The sequence below is a fragment of the Colletotrichum higginsianum genome, chromosome 3 (assembly GCF_001672515.1).
Source record: "Colletotrichum higginsianum IMI 349063 chromosome 3, whole genome shotgun sequence".
NCBI lineage: Eukaryota > Fungi > Ascomycota > Sordariomycetes > Glomerellales > Glomerellaceae > Colletotrichum > Colletotrichum higginsianum.
This window is the reverse complement of record NC_030956.1, coordinates 2,877,860-2,897,160: the sequence shown is the minus strand read 5'-3', so window position 1 is coordinate 2,897,160 and position 19,301 is coordinate 2,877,860. Positions and strand designations below refer to the sequence as shown.

The 19,301-nt window shown below is 55.0% G+C and overlaps 8 protein-coding genes across 8 annotated transcripts; 3 read left to right on the top strand and 5 right to left on the bottom strand.

The window, feature by feature from the left end:
- Window positions 1-70: 70 nt before the first annotated feature.
- Window positions 71-1,102, bottom strand: CH63R_04414 (Zinc finger protein rts2; the record flags this gene model as incomplete). The annotated part of the gene is made up of 1 exon (XM_018299389.1): window positions 71-1,102. The coding sequence occupies one exon, from the start codon at window positions 1,100-1,102 to the stop codon at window positions 71-73; it is 1,032 nt and encodes a 343-aa protein (XP_018160635.1).
- Window positions 1,103-1,819: 717 nt separating this feature from the next.
- Window positions 1,820-3,641, bottom strand: CH63R_04413 (Aspartokinase; the record flags this gene model as incomplete). The annotated part of the gene is made up of 5 exons (XM_018299388.1): window positions 1,820-1,917; window positions 1,968-2,886; window positions 2,950-3,274; window positions 3,330-3,394; window positions 3,468-3,641. 5 exons carry the CDS (start codon window positions 3,639-3,641, stop codon window positions 1,820-1,822), a joined length of 1,581 nt encoding a protein of 526 aa, XP_018160634.1.
- A 1,661-nt stretch (window positions 3,642-5,302) lies between these two features.
- CH63R_04412 (RFX DNA-binding domain-containing protein) lies at window positions 5,303-7,621 on the bottom strand (the record flags this gene model as incomplete). Its single annotated transcript, XM_018299387.1, has 1 exon — window positions 5,303-7,621. One exon carries the CDS (start codon window positions 7,619-7,621, stop codon window positions 5,303-5,305), a length of 2,319 nt encoding a protein of 772 aa, XP_018160633.1.
- A 1,737-nt stretch (window positions 7,622-9,358) lies between these two features.
- CH63R_04411 (Protein YOP1) lies at window positions 9,359-10,114 on the top strand (the record flags this gene model as incomplete). The annotated part of the gene is made up of 5 exons (XM_018299386.1): window positions 9,359-9,409; window positions 9,486-9,701; window positions 9,772-9,797; window positions 9,857-9,952; window positions 10,003-10,114. 5 exons carry the CDS (start codon window positions 9,359-9,361, stop codon window positions 10,112-10,114), a joined length of 501 nt encoding a protein of 166 aa, XP_018160632.1.
- A 1,677-nt stretch (window positions 10,115-11,791) lies between these two features.
- CH63R_04410 (Calcium influx-promoting protein ehs1) lies at window positions 11,792-13,765 on the top strand (the record flags this gene model as incomplete). The annotated part of the gene is made up of 1 exon (XM_018299385.1): window positions 11,792-13,765. The coding sequence occupies one exon, from the start codon at window positions 11,792-11,794 to the stop codon at window positions 13,763-13,765; it is 1,974 nt and encodes a 657-aa protein (XP_018160631.1).
- A 711-nt stretch (window positions 13,766-14,476) lies between these two features.
- CH63R_04409 (uncharacterized protein) lies at window positions 14,477-14,883 on the bottom strand (the record flags this gene model as incomplete). The annotated part of the gene is made up of 2 exons (XM_018299384.1): window positions 14,477-14,671; window positions 14,755-14,883. 2 exons carry the CDS (start codon window positions 14,881-14,883, stop codon window positions 14,477-14,479), a joined length of 324 nt encoding a protein of 107 aa, XP_018160630.1.
- A 999-nt stretch (window positions 14,884-15,882) lies between these two features.
- CH63R_04408 (uncharacterized protein) lies at window positions 15,883-16,358 on the top strand (the record flags this gene model as incomplete). The annotated part of the gene is made up of 3 exons (XM_018299383.1): window positions 15,883-15,885; window positions 16,016-16,151; window positions 16,291-16,358. 3 exons carry the CDS (start codon window positions 15,883-15,885, stop codon window positions 16,356-16,358), a joined length of 207 nt encoding a protein of 68 aa, XP_018160629.1.
- A 670-nt stretch (window positions 16,359-17,028) lies between these two features.
- CH63R_04407 (uncharacterized protein) lies at window positions 17,029-18,419 on the bottom strand (the record flags this gene model as incomplete). The annotated part of the gene is made up of 3 exons (XM_018299382.1): window positions 17,029-17,916; window positions 17,986-18,266; window positions 18,353-18,419. 3 exons carry the CDS (start codon window positions 18,417-18,419, stop codon window positions 17,029-17,031), a joined length of 1,236 nt encoding a protein of 411 aa, XP_018160628.1.
- Between the last annotated feature and the right edge of the window lie 882 nt (window positions 18,420-19,301).

Genomic DNA, 19,301 nt, shown 5'->3' with positions numbered 1-19,301 from the left:
CGCGTTTTGATGTGACAATGTGCCTTAACCCAAACGCCGATCGCTCCCTCGAGCCAGAACCAGCCTCACATCACCGCTGGTCCGTCTTCTGCTTCTTGAACGAAAAACCACCAAACCCGGACCCCTCCCGCGACCGCTTCCTCTCCTGCCTCTCCATGTCCTCCTTCATGATCCTCTCGGCCTCGCTCATCTTCTTGGGTTGCACGATGGCGGTCTTCTTGCTGCCGCCCGATAGTGCGTTCTTCTTGGCCTGGGCGAAGACATTCTTAGTCTGCGGCTTCGCGGTCATCTTTAGTGACAAGCCGCCACCGAGCGATTGCTTCTCGCCCTGTTTTGCGACATGCTCGTCTTGCTGCTTTACGGCTGTGTCTGCGGACGCGGTCGTTGAAGCCTCGGGCGCGGCAGACTTTGACTGCGTCGGACTGGGCTCCTTCGTCGTCGCCGCTGCCGCAGGCTTAGCCCCAAAAGACAACGAAATCTTCTCCCCGTCGGCCCTCTGCAGTCTCCTCTCCCTCTCGTCGTCGTCGTCCGCCTTCTCCCCTCTCGCCTCAGCGGCCTTCTGCGCCCTCTTGATCTGCTCCCGGATCATCATCTGCTCGACCTCTTCATTCCCCCGATCCTGTGCCTCTTTCCTCCTCAGCGCCTCCTGCCTTTTCAGGGCTTCGGGAGAGTTGTCAATCCACGCGATGTGAATCCCCTTCTCGTTCTCTTCGACGCGGCAGATGCCCTCGCGGCCCAGGTGCTTCGCAAATTCGGTCAAGCTGGGCCACTTCGTCGCGTTCATGTGCACATGCTCCTTGTTGGCGATGTACTCTTGGTAAAAGTGATTGATCTGCACCTGCTTCTCGCCGTGACCCGTGCGGAGCAACTGTGTGAAGTCGCGGAGGAACTGGTTGCTGTACTCGTTGAGGAACTTCTTCGGGTCATCGCCCACAACGAGCATCTGCCGCACGTGCGATTCAGACTGCGTGTGCATCTTGAAGCCGTTCTCGTCGCGACACTGCTTCTCGCACACCTGACAGTACCACCGTAGCCGCTGCAAGCCTTTGCTCTTGAGCTTGTTGCTCAGATACTTTGTCGAGCCGACTTCTGCTTTAGGCATGCTGGCGGTTTCTGGTTTTTTCTTGGATCTTGCTGTTTCTTGCGGGCTGGCTGATCGGTTGGGCTCGGATAGGGATGGAGGCTCGTTGGGATGTGTTGATGGTGTTCGGGTGTCAGTGAAAGCGCGTGAGGAATCGTTGTTTGGGTTGGTTGGTGTAGTTAGGAGGCGATCAATCAATGATGGAGAGCCAAGCGTTGGGTGGATATTCTTTAGTCTTATCTTATCAGTCCCGCAGTGGCTCAATATGGCGGGGCAATGCCGTGTGCGATCGATTCGCGACACACTGTATCCCGCTTCGCCGACGTCGGCCTCTACTTGTGAGGATGATTCCATATGTGGTAATCGGAGGCGGCAGATGAATTTCTCAAGAGCAATTGCATTGCTCCGCTGAAGGTTATTCGGGAACAGATAATACAAGCAAGGAATCGTTTGGTTCCAACTTAAGCCCCTTAACTTGGTTTGACCAGGAATATTCAATAATTCATCGAACTTAATTTAACACGTGCGTTAAGCTAAATCTGGGCAATACGCACTTCTTCAGTCTATGCTCTTCATTATTGACTCCTTTTTTCCCTTGCTCCAGTGTGCAATCTCGTGCTCCGTTCCAAATGACCATACAGATGAGCGAAACGTAATACAATTTCTGGTCTTGAAGTAGAAGCTCTATACAATGCACAAGATGAATAGCGCATAGCCGTCGGGCGATACGCTCATTGTCTAGTCGAGGAAGGTGAACAAATTCGTGTGCAGAATGTTCATGGCGCGGGTGGCATCGCGAGCGTCGATGACACAAGAGATGTTGATCTCGCTGGCGCCTGTAATAAAGTCAGTTCATGCGCCTTTCACAGCTTCGTGGCTAGCTTACCTTGTGAAATCATTTCCAGGTTGACATTGTGCTCGCCGAGCGTGGAGAACATGCGTCCGGCAATACCAATCATGTTCTTCATCTCCGCGCCAACCAGACTCAGAATGGCCATGTCGTGGAGCACGCTAACATCGCCGCAATCCTCCAATTCAAGACGCGCCTTGTCAAAGCTGCTACCCTCCGAGTTGCCGGCATGGATAGCCATAGACACATGGACCTCACTGGTGGAGATGAGGTCGACGGAGATCTGGTTGCTGTCGAGGATAGAGAACACCTTGGCGAAGAAACCATGGGAGATTGATCGCTTGTTTGAGTGCACGTTAATAACGGAGATCTTGTCCTTGATCGTGACAGCCGTCGGCCTCTTCGGCTTCTGGATCAATGAGGGATCCGATGGCTGCGACCGCTGAATCTGGTGGCCGGCCGTGAGTACAGGATCGGGAACGACGATGGTGCCAACCCCTCTAGGGTTCTTGACGTTCTTAATGCGGATGGGGATAGGGGGAGAGGCGTGGATGACCTGGTCCATGGTCAAGTGGTGGATGACCTCGGAGCCGTAGAACGTCAGCTCTGCAGCCTCGGACGGTGTGATGGAGTGCAGCAGGCGTGCCGTAGGGACCTTTGTCGGGTCGGCGGTGAAGATTCCGTCGACCTCCTTCCACACCTGAAGCTCATCAGCCTTGAGACCGACAGCGCATAGCGCCGCGCAGAGATCAGTGTATCCTCGGCCAATGTCACCGTCGATCAGACTGCCGGGGACGTTCCCAAAGAAGCCAGTAACCACGGGAACCCGGTCCTCGCAGGCAGTGATCTTTTTCCGCAGCACGGCAGCGGCCTCTTGATAGAAGCTCTGATCCAAACGACCAGTGGCATCATAGTGGAACGCGTCGCTCAGGTCCACATATTCTGCTGCGACACCCTGTGAGCTGGTTAGCGTTTGGTTTTTTCTCCCAGACACGAAGGCGAGGTGTTGTTTCCGTACCAGGTCCTTCAATAGCGCGGCCATAAATCTGCAGCTGAGTTTCTCTCCAAAGCTGATGCAACGGTCCTTGGACCTTGAGTTCACTTCGAGGTTGAATCTTCTGGCCGCTACAATGTACTCGACCAGCTCCTGGCACTCGTCACGAATCTCCTGCTCCAGAGATGCCTGCAGTTCCGGGTTGGTTAGGAAAGTCTTGACTGCTGAAACATGGTCTTTGCAGATGTCGTCAATCAGGCCATTCGCCTGGTTCATGAGTTCATTTTGCGCCTCTTCGGCGCTCGTAGGGGCAGCAATGCCCTTGAGCTTATTAAAAACACCAAGAAGCCTATCTCGCAAGGTCAGCCAAAGGCCAAGGCCGGGTGCGCTTCCGAGTGACTCACCGGCTGGTGGTACCCTCGACCTTCTTGCCCGTGCTTCTCGCCGAGCAGACGACGACTACCTTGTTCTTTGAAAGACTCGCCCTAGCAGATGAAAAGGTCAATCATGGCTCATTGCCTGTCACGAACCTCTGTCCTTACCGGACAATATCCGTAGCGATCTGCCATGCGAATAACCTCAGTCAGCTTCCGCAGTGACAACTTTCCGGTTCGCGGGGGACCAACCTTGTCAGGAAACTTTCCGACGCTGGTGCCACCGAATTTTTGTACCACCCAGCCATTGCTGGAGGTGTTCCCTATCGATTGACTGCTCATGATGCCTCAATGGCTCTGCGCGAAGCCGAAAGTGGCTCGTTTCGGGTATGAGTGAATGTGACTCTACTCAGAAAGACACAGCGGGATGAGGGGCACTATGTTTGGTTTGAGAGGTGCGGGAAAAAAAAGAATGGCGACGGTCAAACTGGGGTCGCCAACCCTCCACTGGGGTATCTTTTGTGAGACGTGCCACACGACTAGTGTGCGAGGCAACAAACAGAAAGAGAAGGCTGTTTGTTCGTACGACTGATGGACCCAGAGAATTAAAGGAGAGGATTCGCGCCTCGAATGCGGTGGAATCGCTCTGTCCAAAGGTGAAAGTGGTCGTGGTAGCAGTGGTGGACTGGATTAGACCGGAACCAAGATGCTGAGTTGGGACGAAAGTGGGATGTGTGGAGCGACGAAATCGGCGGCGCCTGTGCAAGTGTGCAGCGACCAATTTCTGCGTTTCCGGAACATCGGAGGCGGGCCCGCGTCTTATGCGACTACCCTACAGAATCCAATGTCCAATGTCCAATGCTACTGCAGAGTCACCACAATGACTGCCGCAGATTGGTCAGGGCTTAATGATAACTCCTCCTGCCGCAGCTCGGATAAACCCATCAGGGGCCTCCTCGCGGCTTTTAAGGGAACGAGGCACCCTGGATTCGGTAGTCAGCTCGCAGGAGCCTCTATCCGCGACAGCTTCCCTGTCTGACTCATTCATATCGGTAGGCCAATTGAGCCCATTTTGCCCGTGTGTTGTTGCCATTGCTCACCCGGTGTTGTCACCATCTGCTTTTGACAGCTTCATCCGGTGTTGTGTCTAGTCAACAACCCACTCGACGGCGACAGACGGCAACAGACGGCGACTTTCGCTCAGGCCTTTGGGCCTCCATCATTGCCTTTGCGATCGCTTGTATACTTCGTCCAGCCCACACTCCACATGCAAGTGTCGTGAAGACCCGTCAAACCGCCGGGAAAGAAAACTTTTAGTTGCCCAATCCTGGCATGCGCGCGGGGGTAGCGAATCATGGATCGGCCGATGACGAAGTGACAGCCGGGGTTCTCATACCCCAGTCTAACAGCCGCAATTGACGCGGCTTCCATTCGCTCCCGCCGCAACTCGGGGATCCTTGTGCTCGACTGCTCGCTCGACAACTGACTGACAGTACAGATACCGAGTACGGCCTGTCGGAGGAGCGTTGCGGTTACCATGAACATGGAGTGGACGTCCTGCATCACTGTCTGCAGCTCATCAAAAGAAGCGCGCGGCGTCGGCTCAATGCTGACCCTGTCGGGCTGTATTACCACTAATTGAAAGTATAATTCAAGTACCGTTGCTTTGCCCCTAACCAGACACACTGGGTATAGCAAAACCCACAAGCAACAAATGCAGATGCCAACCGTAACCGCCAAGTATGTCAAACACCAAAACACACAACTCAAAACCCATAAATCCCGTCCAGAAACAAACAGGCGTTAAACTGAAGAATATCTCCGGGCCAAATGGCCACGGGCTTTTCCGCACTCATACAATCGTCCAGTCGTGCCATCGTCATCGCACTGTTTTCGACAGTCCTCATCTGGCATCAAGCCTCTACAAGAGACTGTCTGAAAGGCGGCTATTGATACAAGACACCCGGTTTTCCAAGTGTGACAATAGTTCGGTCTCCTTTTCGTCATTGTTGCAATTCGGCGTTGGCGAGCAGCGCTTGGTTGACCTCCGAGTGCGAGAAGGTGTATTTGTCCATTGGGAAGTCCTCCTCTGGCGTTCGGATACCGATCCCGCTGTCGTCCGGGTTGCTTCCTGCCGTCATCCCCGCAGAATCGACCTGGCTTTGGCTCGTAGATGGTGGGAACGGCGCCTTGTCAGGCTGTGCTTGGGGGAGGCTGGAGAAGTTGAACTCCTCGCTGCCGGTGCTATACCGAGACCCTTGTCGGCTCGCCTCCTGAGTGGTCGGCTGAGCGTTGGCGATAGCTGCAGATGCGCCTGAGGTCTTCATTTGAAGAAACCCCCCCTGCTCGGCGAGGAAGCTGGTCATCTCGTCGATCCAGCATTTCGTGACCCACCAGGAGCCGAAACTCTTGCCCTGGGCCATGGTCAGGTCCCGCATCACCGCCGTGCCGACTCTTTGAACGGAGTATACAATCTCCGTGTGGGACGCATAAGGGAAACGGGTCGGTAAAGACTTGAGGAAGCCAACCCAGCGTTCCAGTACATTCTGTCCGTTGTGTTCTCCCGCGCTCTCAACGCCCACTTGGCGGCCGTTTCTCAGGACAATGTCGCCGTAAACAGTCAAGCACTCCACTTCCCAAGGTACGTTCATGGGGCTGAGTAGATCTCGGAGTTCAGAGACAAGCAAGTTAACGAGGTCGTCCATGCCTCGAGTAGGCACGCACTCGGCTACCTTGCGCACGCGCACCATGGTAATCCAGTCGAGGTACATCTGGTCGCGGTTGGCCGGGTTCGACAGCATGTTGGCCGCCGCGTGGGCTGTAAGGTTCACTCTAAGAGCTCGATCCAGCAAAGCCGCGAACATGGTTGCCGGCGCCTCCTTGGCCCGAACAACGTGGTGCGGCTGCCCCTGGAAAGCCTCTTGAATGTGGGGCACGAGTCGCTCCGAGATGTTGCGTAGCGTATCCAGTACCGGCTTGGGCACGACCTGGAGTGTGAGTCCAGAAATGATCCTAAGCATACGTTGGTAGAGGATAAAGTCGCACTCCTCGATCCAGGGGGCAAGACTGGGGTGGCCAAGTAGCTTCTGGACCGGCATAGTCAATGTGCCTTGGAAGGACGTGTAGAGGTGGAAGAAAGTTTTCTCCTTGCAGTAGCGGACGCATTCAACGAGAGAAGTGCAATGTGACCTATACAGCGCAGACAGGCTCTTGGCGGCATCCGAGTCAGTCCCGCTGGGCAAGAAAGGCTCCATTCGAGGCAGCACGAGAGGTTCGTTAGATTGGAGGAGAGCCTCATCTGATTCCGAGGGGAATGAGAACTGAAGCGACGTCTTCGAGGTAGATGAGTTTAGATGATCCGCACTGGTCACATTCGGTTGACTGTAGAAGCTATGCGACCTTGAGTGGCCATGCGAAGCTTGAGCTGGGCTCGCCGACCGTTTGATGACAGCAGGAGACGGTTGTACAGCCTTCACAGGCTGGGCTGTGGCGGGGACGGCCGCACTGGCGCTTTGGGGGCGGGCAGGTTCGGATATGGCCACGGGGATATGAGCTTCGGGCTCGCGGAGGTCGGGTTGGTCGTCAACGAGGCAAAAGTTGACATAGTGGTACTTGGACTCTCCTCTAACGCCAAGTCGCCTAGTCTTAAGCCCCGGGAAAAGTACTCGGACAAGTTTACCGAAGCTGGCCGGGTTCAGAACGGTAATCCTCTCGGTGGCACACCGGGACGCGTAGTTGGCATATACACGGCCTCGCGGGACAGATCCCTTGCCCTTGGTGCACACTGAGTTGATCCAGAGCATGGCGAAGACTTGTCGCGTACGTTCCGAGTTGGGTCCTCGTTCGTTGCCGTGCAACTCGCCAGCGACATCCTGCAAGCCGCGGTGCTTATTTGCGTTGAAGAGATGACGCATCTCCAGCTCATTGTTGGCACTAGACCTGGCCGAGCCTGATTTTTGCATGCCCATCACCCCCGCCAAGGAATCGCCGTCTTCGTCGCGATCTATCATCTGGCTGTCATCAGTGAAGCTAGTGTTGGCGAAGCTCTCGGACGGCAAAGGATGCCTCGGCATAGGGTGTTGTTGGAACTGCATGGAATGGCTCATGTGGGCGCTCGACTGGCTCATTGAGGCACCCATCCCAGGAGGCATCGAATATTCGCGGGCGTTCTGCATCTGGGTTGCAGCAGCATGCAGCATCATTTCTTCGGGCGTTATCCTTGACGCGGGTGCGAGGCTCCTCTGCTGCCTTTGGTCGTTGTTGACCCATTGTGCCGAGTACAGCTCAGGCGTGTCGTTAAAAGACTGCTGTTGTTGTTCCATGGTGGGCTGCGTAGAGATGCTATGGACGGAGGCAGTCGAGGCCCGAGATTGGGGCCTCTGCTTCGCCCTGAGGGCCTGGGCAAGATGGTCTGTTTACATCGGATCGTCAGCCAATAAAAACGCAGACAAAGAGTTCTCTCGATACGTAGAAGCATCTTGAGCGGCTGCATATCGTACCGTGATCCATTGTCGTCAGCTTGTTAGCTCCGTCGGTAGATGATGTTGTTGTTCTGCGATAAAAACACACGGATCAAGGACGCCGTTTCTAAGCAATAAAGAAGTAAACGTGCGCTGGGCGACGAGGGACAAGTAAGCACGAGAAGCAGAGGCGTCGAGGTCGAGAGAGAGAGGAATCCGAATCCCTGCAGCCGAGAAGAGCGCGGTGCGCCGTGGTGAGCGTCGAGATCTTAAAGGACGTGGTCGGGGGGGGGGGAAGCATGACCTGAAGGCAGAGTGTGGATGTGGGAAATGTTTTGGGAGGCTTTCCGCTGTTTTGTTGACTTGACAACCAAGGCTCGGCTGGTCGCCTCCACTCAGGTCTTGGACGAGCGATTTGCGTGGCTGGGCGAGTTCACGTGACGTGCATAGCTCCCGCAGGCTCTAGGTTTCCAAACAACCTGGAGCAGCCAGTCCTGTTGCAGCTTGGTCGTGTTTGGGGCTTCCAATTGGTCAGTGCGGTGGAGGGAGGGGATGTGCGTGATGTGGAGTCTGCTTACTTTGTCTGTTTCCAACTTCCTGTCTCTGGCGTCCGGCTGGTACGTAGCAACGCTACTTTTACTTTGTTCCAAACACGCGGAGAAGCCACTACCACACCAGCTCCGGCCAGTCAGAGCAGAAGAGCAAAAGCAACAACACATAAAGTTGCGGCCTCGAAACCTGGGCATCAAGACAATCAATCCAGCAAGTGCCATCGAGCCGAGCCTGTGAGCCTTCTTCCCTTCCTCGGCGAGCACGCAGCCACACATTACACACCTTTCCCCACAAGGACTTGCTCAGTGCCTTCCCTTATCTTATCAGCCGGGGCAAGCACGCACTCGTTGTGTGAAATGTGCTGATGAAGGCTGAGACGGACGGGAGGGGATCGAAGGAAATCTGACACCAATCCGAGCCTTGACCTGGCAACCTGGCAGAGAAAAAGACCACAGAAAAAGTATCCGCTAACACGAAGGACATGGATCCCAGGGCAAATACGCCCGGCACACAAAGTTGGTTCCGACTTGGAGCTACCACCTCACCTGGCCTATACCGCCCTCCGAGCTGCCCTGTGCTTGTGTGTCTGTACTGTGTGTGCTGTGTGTGCTGTGTGTGCTGTGTGCTGTTCTCGTGCTTGTGCCCCTCCCCTCTCCTGAAGCCCCGATCGCTAGCCCCGAGCGAAGCTTGACGCAAAAGGCTCCCAGACCATTCCTACTGGCCAGATCTGCACACGTTACGTCGTCATCCGGGTCTTTCCCTTTCACCTGCTAATTCCAACGCAGACTCAAGGTCATTCAACCCCCATTCTCTGCAATTTCGTCGAGAACTTTGCATTCTGACATCGTCAACAGCTTCCCGCGTACCTTGCATACTGCCCACATTGCTCACTGTTAGTACCCGTTCCCCTGCATCGAGTTCTCGAGAAAGGAGACCGTTCCGGCCTCTCACCACTCCTTGTTGCAACCTGGCCTTGTCCTAACCCTTATCACAGCGCAATAACGCACAGCTTTTGCTACCCGACCAAGCTTCCATTTAGCCGCCAACATGTCTGCTCAGGATCGCGTCCAAAACTACATCGGCCAGCTCGACCGTGAGGTAATATTGCCCGCACACCAACGGGTGCATCCCAAGGCGATGCCTCAGTCGTGCCGATGCTGACGGGTGCGAATAGCTGTCCAAGTACCCCGCCCTTAACAACATCGAGAAGTCGACCAACGTCCCCAAGGCTTACGCCGCCATCGGAGTCGCTTCCCTCTACTTCTTCCTCATCATCTTCAACCTTGGCGGCCAGCTTCTCACCAACTTTGCCGGCTTCATCCTCCCCGGATACTACTCCCTGAACGCTCTGTTCACTGCCAACAAGCAGGACGACACCCAGTGGTTGACCGTACGTTGTGCAGCTCTCCCCCGCAGCTGTCGGAGCGTCAAACTTACTAATCCTGCCTGCATCTATCTAGTACTGGGTTGTCTTTGCCTTCTTCACGTAAGTAACCCCTGGTCGCGCGACCGACAGACGGACCGTACCTAACGTATGGATAATAGCGTTGCGGAGAGCCTCGTCAACGTCATCTACTGGTTCCCCTTTTACTTCACTTTCAAGTTCGTTTTCCTGCTGTGGCTCGCTCTGCCCACCTTCCGGTATGTCCCGCCCCCCCTCCCGAACCTAAATAGCTGGCGCTAACGAGAAGAAGTGGTGCTGAGATCATCTTCAACTCCTTCCTTACCCCCATGCTGGCCAAGCACTTCAACAGTGCCTCGACTGCCTCTGGCCTCCGGGCCCAGGCTGGCAAGGCCGAGTAAAGTCGCGCTGGCGCTAGCTCATCAAAAAGGTTGATTGCCGTAAGAGATCGACCTACGACGAGTTATACAGCTGGTCCAACTTCATCCCAGTGGCATTCGCAAGCTAGTCAACCGGACGTTATGCGGCGACCAAGAGCACAAAGAGTACGGGATGGGGTATCAAGAGGCTAGCTTTACCCCCCTAGACGACAACGGTAATGGCTTGTTCAGTGTTGGTTGAGGGGCCCAAAGGAACGCGAGGGTCACGACGGACCGGCTGAATAAGCTCCTGTTACCCAGATGAAGCTACTGTGTACTGCGGGATTTGGAGTCGATGACTTCTGCAATGGATTAGACGGTACCAGATGCTAACCCTCATCGTGCGACATGTGTTGTCATTGTTCAGCAGTCGTTTTTCTTGGTGACATGGTGAAAACATGTGATTGACGTTGGAAAGGCTTGGGCCAGTTGTGGCTTCGAGACAAAGACACGCTCGAAATGTGTCGTGCTTCTTTGTCACGGGCAACTAGAGCAGGGAGCCGGTCGAGGAGACTCATGAGTTGGGATGTCGGATTCCGGTTTCGAGCGCATGCCAGCCCTCTCCGCCCATAGAGTAGACTACGACATGACTGTTTTTCCCTCATAGGTAAAGTCAACTTCAGGGGTGTGTGGTGAGGCCGTATGTGGACCGATTATTCGAGCATGTCTCGTACCCGTGAGCTAGTCGTTGCTGCTGCCCGCCGTCATTTTGTTGCCCCATTGACATCGGAACTGTGTTGGAATTGTTGCTCGTCACCGGAACGACCCACCGGGCAGCAATGATTGGCACATGTAGGACAGCCTGCAGCGTTCCTGGCATAGGTCTCTGGTCCCCTTTCCGTGCTTGTGTTGCAGAAAAGCGGTTCAAGGTGCTGGCTGGACCTTTGCCGGTAAGCCGCCAGAGATAGATGCAGTGTAGCGCGGCCTCTGGCCAGCTCAGTTTTCACTTGGTCACTGCGGTCGCCAAGAGAAAGAGGCAGAGAAACTCAGGATGCCGAGTAGGCCGCTTGGTGCCTTGGCAATAGGGCGATTTCAGGGACTTTTTCTTGAATTTCATAGTGGAGGAACAGACGGAGAATTCCAGAAAGGGGCCCCCCACACTTTCTAGGTCGTGTCCCCTGCGTATTGCTGATGATTACGGTGCTACACAAGCACGTACTATGTACCTCTTCTCTGTGGGATCTACAGCGTCTGTGGCCGTTCAAAGAGGCTTGGGGCGTTCGGGAATGCGTTGGTTGGCCCATGCTCGCCATCCCAGCTGTTTAGGATGTGAAACTCCCCAAAAACGACAAAGGGCTGTTTTTTCCCTCCCGGCCAATATCAACTTCGCCATACCAACGTTTTCCTTGACGGCTTTTCCCGAGTTTCACAACACTGTTTTTGTGGCTTCGCTCTCGTCTGGACAAGCCTCAAGACGATATTGGCTTTCCACCGATTGAAGTGCTATGATGGAATGAGCTGGTGGACACGTCCAATTTGCGACTACAGATAACGACGTCTCGACATTCATCTTATCGAGCATTCCCTCTCATACATCGGACCCGCGACGAACGCAAGTGACGTTGAAGCCCGCGACGTCACTGGGAAAACCCCCCCGAAAGAAAGAGCTCCCCCAACTGAAGCCTAAAGGCATCTGCCCCCGGAGGGCATGATCTCACAATGCAGCTTAGCCCTTTGCAATCGCGACTGGCGGCCTCGCTGGTTGCCTCACTACTGCTGATTCTTATCTACTATATGCTGTCCACGCCCACGTTCGCCCTTGCAGCTGAAGTGACCGGTGCGGCGCACCCGATTCTGGACCACCTCCAATTCGATGATTCCCTCGAGCGAAGAAGCCCCCTCGAACCTACCTACGAGCCAGAATTTGCCGCCTTCGACCGCAGCATCATTGGAAGAGCCCCTCCCGGTGTAACGGGGCTCGCGAACAACGTCAAGGTCAATCGCAACGTACCGGGCAACACGACCCAGAACTTCGTCTTCGAGGCAATTGCAATCTTTGCCAGCTTCTTCGATGGCACAGATGAAGCATTCGTGGTGGAGCCTCGCGAGGGTATTAATGACTCTTTCTCGCCAGAGCTAGTACCCACGGAGGATGAAGACCTCGAGGACGAGAGTCGCGGCCTGCGTCGCAGACAGGCTCAAGGCAGGACGGTTTATATCTCGGCGACGACATGTATACAGCCGCAGCGCGCGGCAAACAACACGAAGGAAGATCCTCCACAGATCACGATGTACATCTCGACGTCCCAGGACAATCAGACTCCGGGACCAGGGCAGAATTCGTCCCTGCAAAAGACTGTCAAGTTTGAGGAGGGTGCCGCTACGTTCAGTGTGAACGCGACGGGGGATGTGTTTATCGGAATAGGGGCGCCGGAGAAGGACGGCAACAAGTTTACAGGAGACTGGAACTTTGACGTCGCGGCGTCGACTGACGAGTTCTTCCACAGTTTCGATGGAAACCCCTCTGAACTTCTTTGGGTTGACAGTGACTCCAGCGCCGCTCTCTTGACCACACAGAATCTGACAGATTCCCAAAATGAGACGCAGATACAGGAGATCATGCAGCAGACCCCTCCGTTTGTCATGTTTGTCGAGAACCGGGATCACCCCACCACCAAAGGTGTGCGCCGTTCCATGTGCGGGCTTGAGAACTACGCGCAGATTGCGGCAAGGAAGGGCGGCAAGTTCGGTAACCTTGCAAGCACCGTCATGACTACAAGAGGTCCAGGCAACCTGCCGAAGCAGCAGTTCTTTTTCAACGGGCTCAATGCAAGTGCTCTCTATACGGGCATCCTCGTTCACACTGGCAACTCGTCGGCGTTGAAGAAGCGGCAAGACGGAGGTTCGACTGGCGGCGGCGGCCGAGTCTTTGAGGCGACGCTGTTCGAGACCAAAGACGGTGTGTGCACAGCCGGGCCTGTACACTTTGTGGGCATGGCTGACTTGATACCAGGGGAGAACTGTAAGATCATCACCGACTTGCAATTCTGCAACGAAACAGAGTACGCCGTGCCGGCCAACTCGAACAAGATGAACATCACTCAGCTTGCGCAGTTCTACGACAACTACGCCAGGGACATGTATGCCAACTTCCAGAAGCAACTCGCCCAGGTGGCCTGCGAGGCCCCGGCAGTCCAGCGGTACTCGCTCGCTCGCAACTGCTCCGACTGCGAGATCGCGTACAAGAAGTGGCTGTGTTCGGTAACGATCCCTCGATGCGAAGACTTCACGAGCCCTACCAGCTTCTCTCTTGTCCGGAATGCCAACCAGCCGTTTCCCAATGGCACCCTTCTCCCGAACGATCTGCAGAACAACTACAGTGCCAGGGTTAATCAGCATTCGAGAAACCCCCTTATCGATGAGATGATCGAGCCGGGTCCGTACCGAGAGATTCTCCCTTGTGCCTACCTATGCTACGACTTGGTGCAGAGTTGCCCGGCATCATTGGGATTCAACTGTCCGACGCCGAATGACGACATTTTCAATTCGAGCTACGCCATTCAAGAGGACGGCCTTCTGACCTGCAACTACCCGGGCGCGGTCCACAACCCCTCGGCGTCTCCACTATTGTCAATTTCGTGGGGTTTGCTGTCGGCTCTTGCTCTCGGCACGCTCAGCTTGGTCATGCTCTGATAGGGGGCCTAGTAACGATAGCGACGTATATCTTGGCATCATATTTGCCAAAGTAAGTTGACGGCCGACATCTTGCATAATGGGGGATCACGGGCGCGACGGGACAGTCTAACGAGGGTTTATCGGGTTTTATGCATGGCACTGGCGTTTTCGGATAGGCGTGGTTTCGAAGTGGTACAACTGTTTGGTGGTCACATGTGTAAATGATTGGGATGGCCTGGATGGCCACATTGGGAAGAGAGAGTATGCGAAACGCAAGAATCACATGCTTTGATGATCTCAATGACCTATCTCTATATAGGTTCTTGACAGACCGTTTTGGCCGTGCATCGCCGACTACGGGTGGTGTCTTGGATACCTTCTGATACAGTGTTATACACAAAGCAAATTGACAAAAACGCCACCAGGAATAGAGGTGTGCCCCCTCTATCCAAGTACCCTTGGATCGGACGAGTCACTGCCATAGAAAGACCGTTCGTTGAACACCCTGGATAGCATTGATACTCTGTCACTCAGCGGCGGCGAGTCGGCCTGTCCACTGAGAACGAAGATGGAAGGAGGGGGTTGTCATGCAACAAGCATGTCACCCTCTCTTCACACCGTGAGACATCATCACGAAACCAAACTTGCTCAGACGGTATCCAAATACCGTCACAGGGCTTCTGTCCCAATTTGTCCATGTAACAATCATCACCTCTCCGCACGCTCTTCCTACGCCCGTGTGCGCTTGTCAGCCGCCTGCAGCTCCGCGACCCTGGTTTCGAGGCCCTCGATCTCTCTTCCCTTCTCCGCGCGGATCTCGTCCTGCTCAAGCTTCGTCCAGCTCCAGTAGGCGATCTGGTACGTCAGGGTCGCCATCAGGAGAACCTTGAGGACGGGCCGGGTAAATGTCTTGTAAAATTCCCCCTATGGGCACCTTTCTGTCAGCTGCGGTTGCTCGTCTTTGACGGTCGGCTGGGCGTGGATCGAAAGCGAGGGGCGGCACTAACCACTATCGACGGCCTCTTTTCGGCATCCGGTGATGTCGAGTAGAAGCGCGACGCCGCACGGGGGATATGTGGTGTATGCTGTGGGCGAAGGGCCCTGCCTAGGATGGCGGTGCTGATGCGCGCTGCCATGATGACTTGGTGCTGGTTTGGTGGGGTTCGTTTTTCTTCTCTCTCCTGTTTCTTTGAGTTCGCGAATCGCGTGGGTTTCGGTTGGGGTTCGTTGCGCTTGTATATCGGTACCCATATACACAATAAACGTTGTCGTATCGCCGTGGATGGTCGTCGAGCAGTCGTCGCCTGTCGTCAATTTGCAAGTTGAACAACCGACAACCCAACTAGCTTCCGGGGAGTAGCTCAACCCACCCGCAAATGCGCCGCGCCGATCTGTGGCGGTGCGCGCGTATCCCCCGCGTATCCCGGCAGCGCGTCGACCGCCGCCGGCCTTTCTACCGAGTGCGGGTCCCGCCGTCTGTGGCACAGTTTGATGTGCAGCAGTTGTAGTGGTCCTGGTCTGCCATGCGGCTATGTCCCAGGGGTTCAGGTACTTCTACGTGCGTCCCGTATTTGATTAAATGGCTCGCCCCTCCCCTCCCCGTGGGCCCTGTAATTCCATTTGACGACACATGTCCCGAACGACAGTCCCTATGTAGGTAGGTAGGTGTACCTCTTGGTAGAGGGCGCCACTTTGGAGAGGTCCTTGGGTACTTGGAAGGGCCAAATGGCAATCCCCCGTCGCCAAAGCCAGGGCGGCCCGGGCAGCAGCGCCTAAAATTGAGGTACCTTACCACCAAGTTACAACTGGCCCTGCCACCGACCCTCGTGGTAATTAGCTTCAACCGCTCGTAGCCAAAGCTCCCTCGCGCAATCTGTCCCTTCAACCAGCTTCCCTCCTCTTCTCTCGACACCTTTTCGACAGCTTCGCCCTCACTCACGAACCACGACCACCAAACACCACGTTTACTTTCATTACAACAAGTTTATAACGAACGCGTTTTCTTCGCCGGACAGACCCAAAACACTCGAACGAACACCCACAGAGTCGCATCGAGCTTCATAACTTTCCCAACGCCTCCCGCCGACTTCTCCCCTTCACAAAACCACACACACATACACACACATACATTCACAATGGTACGCGTATTCTCTCTACGATGCACCTTCTACTTTGGTCTTCCCGGCTCCTTCGCCTTCGGTCATTTTCTTTCTTACAGCTGGCTGTACAGAAGAATTCACGTCCAATTGCTAACGATCTCACCCTCAGGCGCAAACACCCCAACAGAGGCGCGCAAACGCAAAGTTCGCCAAGGACAACGAGTCCCGTATGGGCAAGTCCGAGGACCAGATCAAGAAGCGCACCAAGGAGGCGCCCAAGTCGCCCATCTCCCCCATCTGGCTTGGTGAGTTGTCTCCTCTCCCTTCTCCGCCCCGCCTGTTGTATCTATCCGATTCGTCTCCCGTCCCTGCCGCACCAGCCATCCAGCTGTCCACTGTAGCCCTTGGGAACACTGCTAACCTGTCTTGATATTTTGTCCGCAGGCCTGCTCGCCTTCGTCGTTTTTGGCGGCATTGTCTTCGAGGTCCTCTCTCGCATGTTCGGTTTCTAAATTGGTCTGGTTCTGCACCGGCTTTGGTCACAAAAAGTTGTTCTGAATGAGCAAGGAAAGTCAGTGACTGAGAGAAAAATCCATCTCCAGCGAGGAGCCTCCTGCCCTTGCCCAGAAGCAGCCAGACTTTCCACTCTCATGCTGGTGCACAGCGACTGGGAGGGGAGGATCTTGCGGACAAACAAGACGCAGAAAACTTATTCCGCCACGAGGGGAGGAAGCGGAGGTTCTTCTCCCAAGCACTTGACTCTCGGCGGCCAACAACACAGATTTCGGCCTCCCGAAATTGGCTGGGCTCAGAGACAAGTCTGTACAAAACAATACCACGCGCGTCTCTGGTTTCCGCGAAAGCAAAAGAAAAGAATATCCCCATTTGTCGGCGTACTGTATTTCGTTTTCCCTCTCTTTTCACATGTGCCTTGGCTGACGGGCAAGGGCTGAAAAGGCATTTCAAGTTTTTTTATCTTATTTACTTTTTATATTTTGCAGAGCAATAGTTTTGAACCCCAGTCTCCCGGTCCGTGAATCTCGTCCCCCAATTTGCGCTCGTGAACGCCTGAGCTACAGCAACTCACCAACGAAATATTACCACAAGGGTGCCATTCTGCTTCTACCCGATTCTTGGCTTCAAGTTCTGCTTCTTTTTCCCCGTCCTGTAAGCAGCATCATCTTATGCGCCAAGACCGCGACGTTGGCCGCCACCCTCGTATTTCATCTGCACCCCAGCTTGAAACTGCTTCTCGAGCTCCTGCGTGATCTTGCCGATGTCACGCTTGCCCTTGGAGCCGCCGGCGGTCGGGGCGCCCGCCGCAGCGGCACCCTTCTTACCACCGCCGAGAAGGCGCATAAATTTCTGCTGGCGGTCCATACCGCCTTGGAGGTGCTCGACGTCCCACTGCTCTACCGCCGCATTGGCTGCCGGAGTTTCCTCCTCCCCCTCCTCCCTCTTGTGCTTCTTCTTCTTCTTGTCCTTGGCCTTCTTGCTGGGGGTCTCGTCGGCAATTGCAGCGCCACCTTCAGACTCGTCGTCCTCGTCCGCCGAGCGCTTGCGCTTCTTGTCCGACCTATTGGAGGTCACCTGCCCCTCTTTCTCGGCCTCCTTCACGGCCTTAGGCTTCTTGCTCTTCTTCTTGTCCTTCTTCTCCTTCTTCGTGGGGGTCTCCCCGGCCGGGACCGTTTCCTCATGCTTGACAGCAGCAGGTTCCTCGACCTTGGATTTATTTTTCTTTTCCTTCTTTCCCTTCTTGGTGACCGTTGCCTCCTCGACCTCCTCTTCCATCTTTTTGCTCTTCTTCGACTTCTTGGGCTTCTCCTCGTCATCGGACTCGACACGCTGTTCGTCGCTCGCCGCTCTGGCCTCGCTTTCGGTGCGGAGTTGAGCGCTGGGGTTTGGAGATTCGGACTTTATTTCGACGTCCTTGACCTCTACGGGCGCGCCGCCCTGTTCTGATTCCACCTCCGAATCCGAGCCCGATAACGATGATGACGATGACGATGAGTCTGAGTCGCTTTCGTCGTCGTAGATCTTGAGTTCGGGCTCCTCCTCGGTAGCGTCCTTCTGTGGGCAGTTCAAAGTCAGCCCTTTGCCCTTGAGCCTCCTGTCAAGGTCTTTTTCCGATAGACTTACCGCCCTCTTCTTGGCCATGATGGCATGCTTTTCGCGCGTGCGCGAAGCCTCGACCATGAACTTTTTGGCCTGCGCCTCAAGCTTCTCGGCGTGCTTCAACATGCGGTTGAACCGCTTCTCGTCCTTTTCACCGCGGCGCTCTGCCTTCCTAGCCGTGTCGGCTTGCTTGCGCGTTAGGTCCCATTTCGCGACGGAGGAGACGTTGGCCTTGCGGTCGCGCTTGGCCTGAGCTTTGAGCTGCTTCTTCTCTTTCTTGGCGGCCTTGCGCTGGAGCTCTCTCTCTGTGGACAGGTTGGTTAGTCAGGCCAACGAGGTGTTCAACGAGAGTCGGCGCGCAGAGGCGCATGGGTTCGGGCTCGACTCTTACCCTGCTGTACCACCTGACGACTTGACAACTCGGGGTTGAGGGGCACCTGGTCTTCTCCAGACGCCATCGTCAACCAATTGGACCTGCTCGGGCAGCTGTTCTAGGTTTTTCGAAAAGTTGTGGTTCGAGCAAGGTGCACTAGAAAATTTGGTAGGTAGTTGACTTTTTTCAGTTTGCTCCTCACAGGCGTTGATCATTTCGTTGGTGGAAAGACCAAAAAAAAATCCGGGACGTTACTCTTTCTGCCGGGCGGTGAACATCTCAATCGACGCCCGATCCCTGCATTGTGGGGTATTTGCTCCGATCATTCTGTGCAACGGTCCAGAGTCTCTCAAGGTACGTACCCTGCCCCGTGGAAGCTTTGACCAGAACCTTCCTTATCCGGCAGGGCGGGACAGGGCTGAACTGCCGCCCCCCTTTTCTTTTCTTCTCTTTTCTTTTTTTATCTTTTCTTACCACCGCTCAACGTGAATGCTCGCCCATCGTCTCTGAAGTAGGCGTACTCTGTAGCTGAAAACGCCCCATTCCTTGATTCCAGTGTCGCCAGATTAACTCCTTCATTTCTGCCGTGCCCGAACCCCATCGTTTCATCCCTCAAATCCTCTATCCCCGATGAATGCGACCCTCCAACGGCGATTGCATGGGGGTTCGGTCCATGTACCCGGGCCCGACGGAGCCCATGTGAACGAAGCCTCTGTCCCTTGGTTAGCTGGTCTCACTCCCGCAGCTTTAGTCCGACACCTCCTACGGCGAACTAGGCTAACACGCCCTCAGCCAAGGCAGCCTGGCGCTGGACATCGGGGCTGAACAGGCGCACAATATGCCCTATCGTCACGTCACACGCGCGACTTGTACGAGGTCGGCGAGCCAGTAGGCAGGCCTTGCGCCAGGAAACGTCATGTTCCGACGTTGTTTCTTAGTACACTGGCATGCATTCAGGGATTATTTA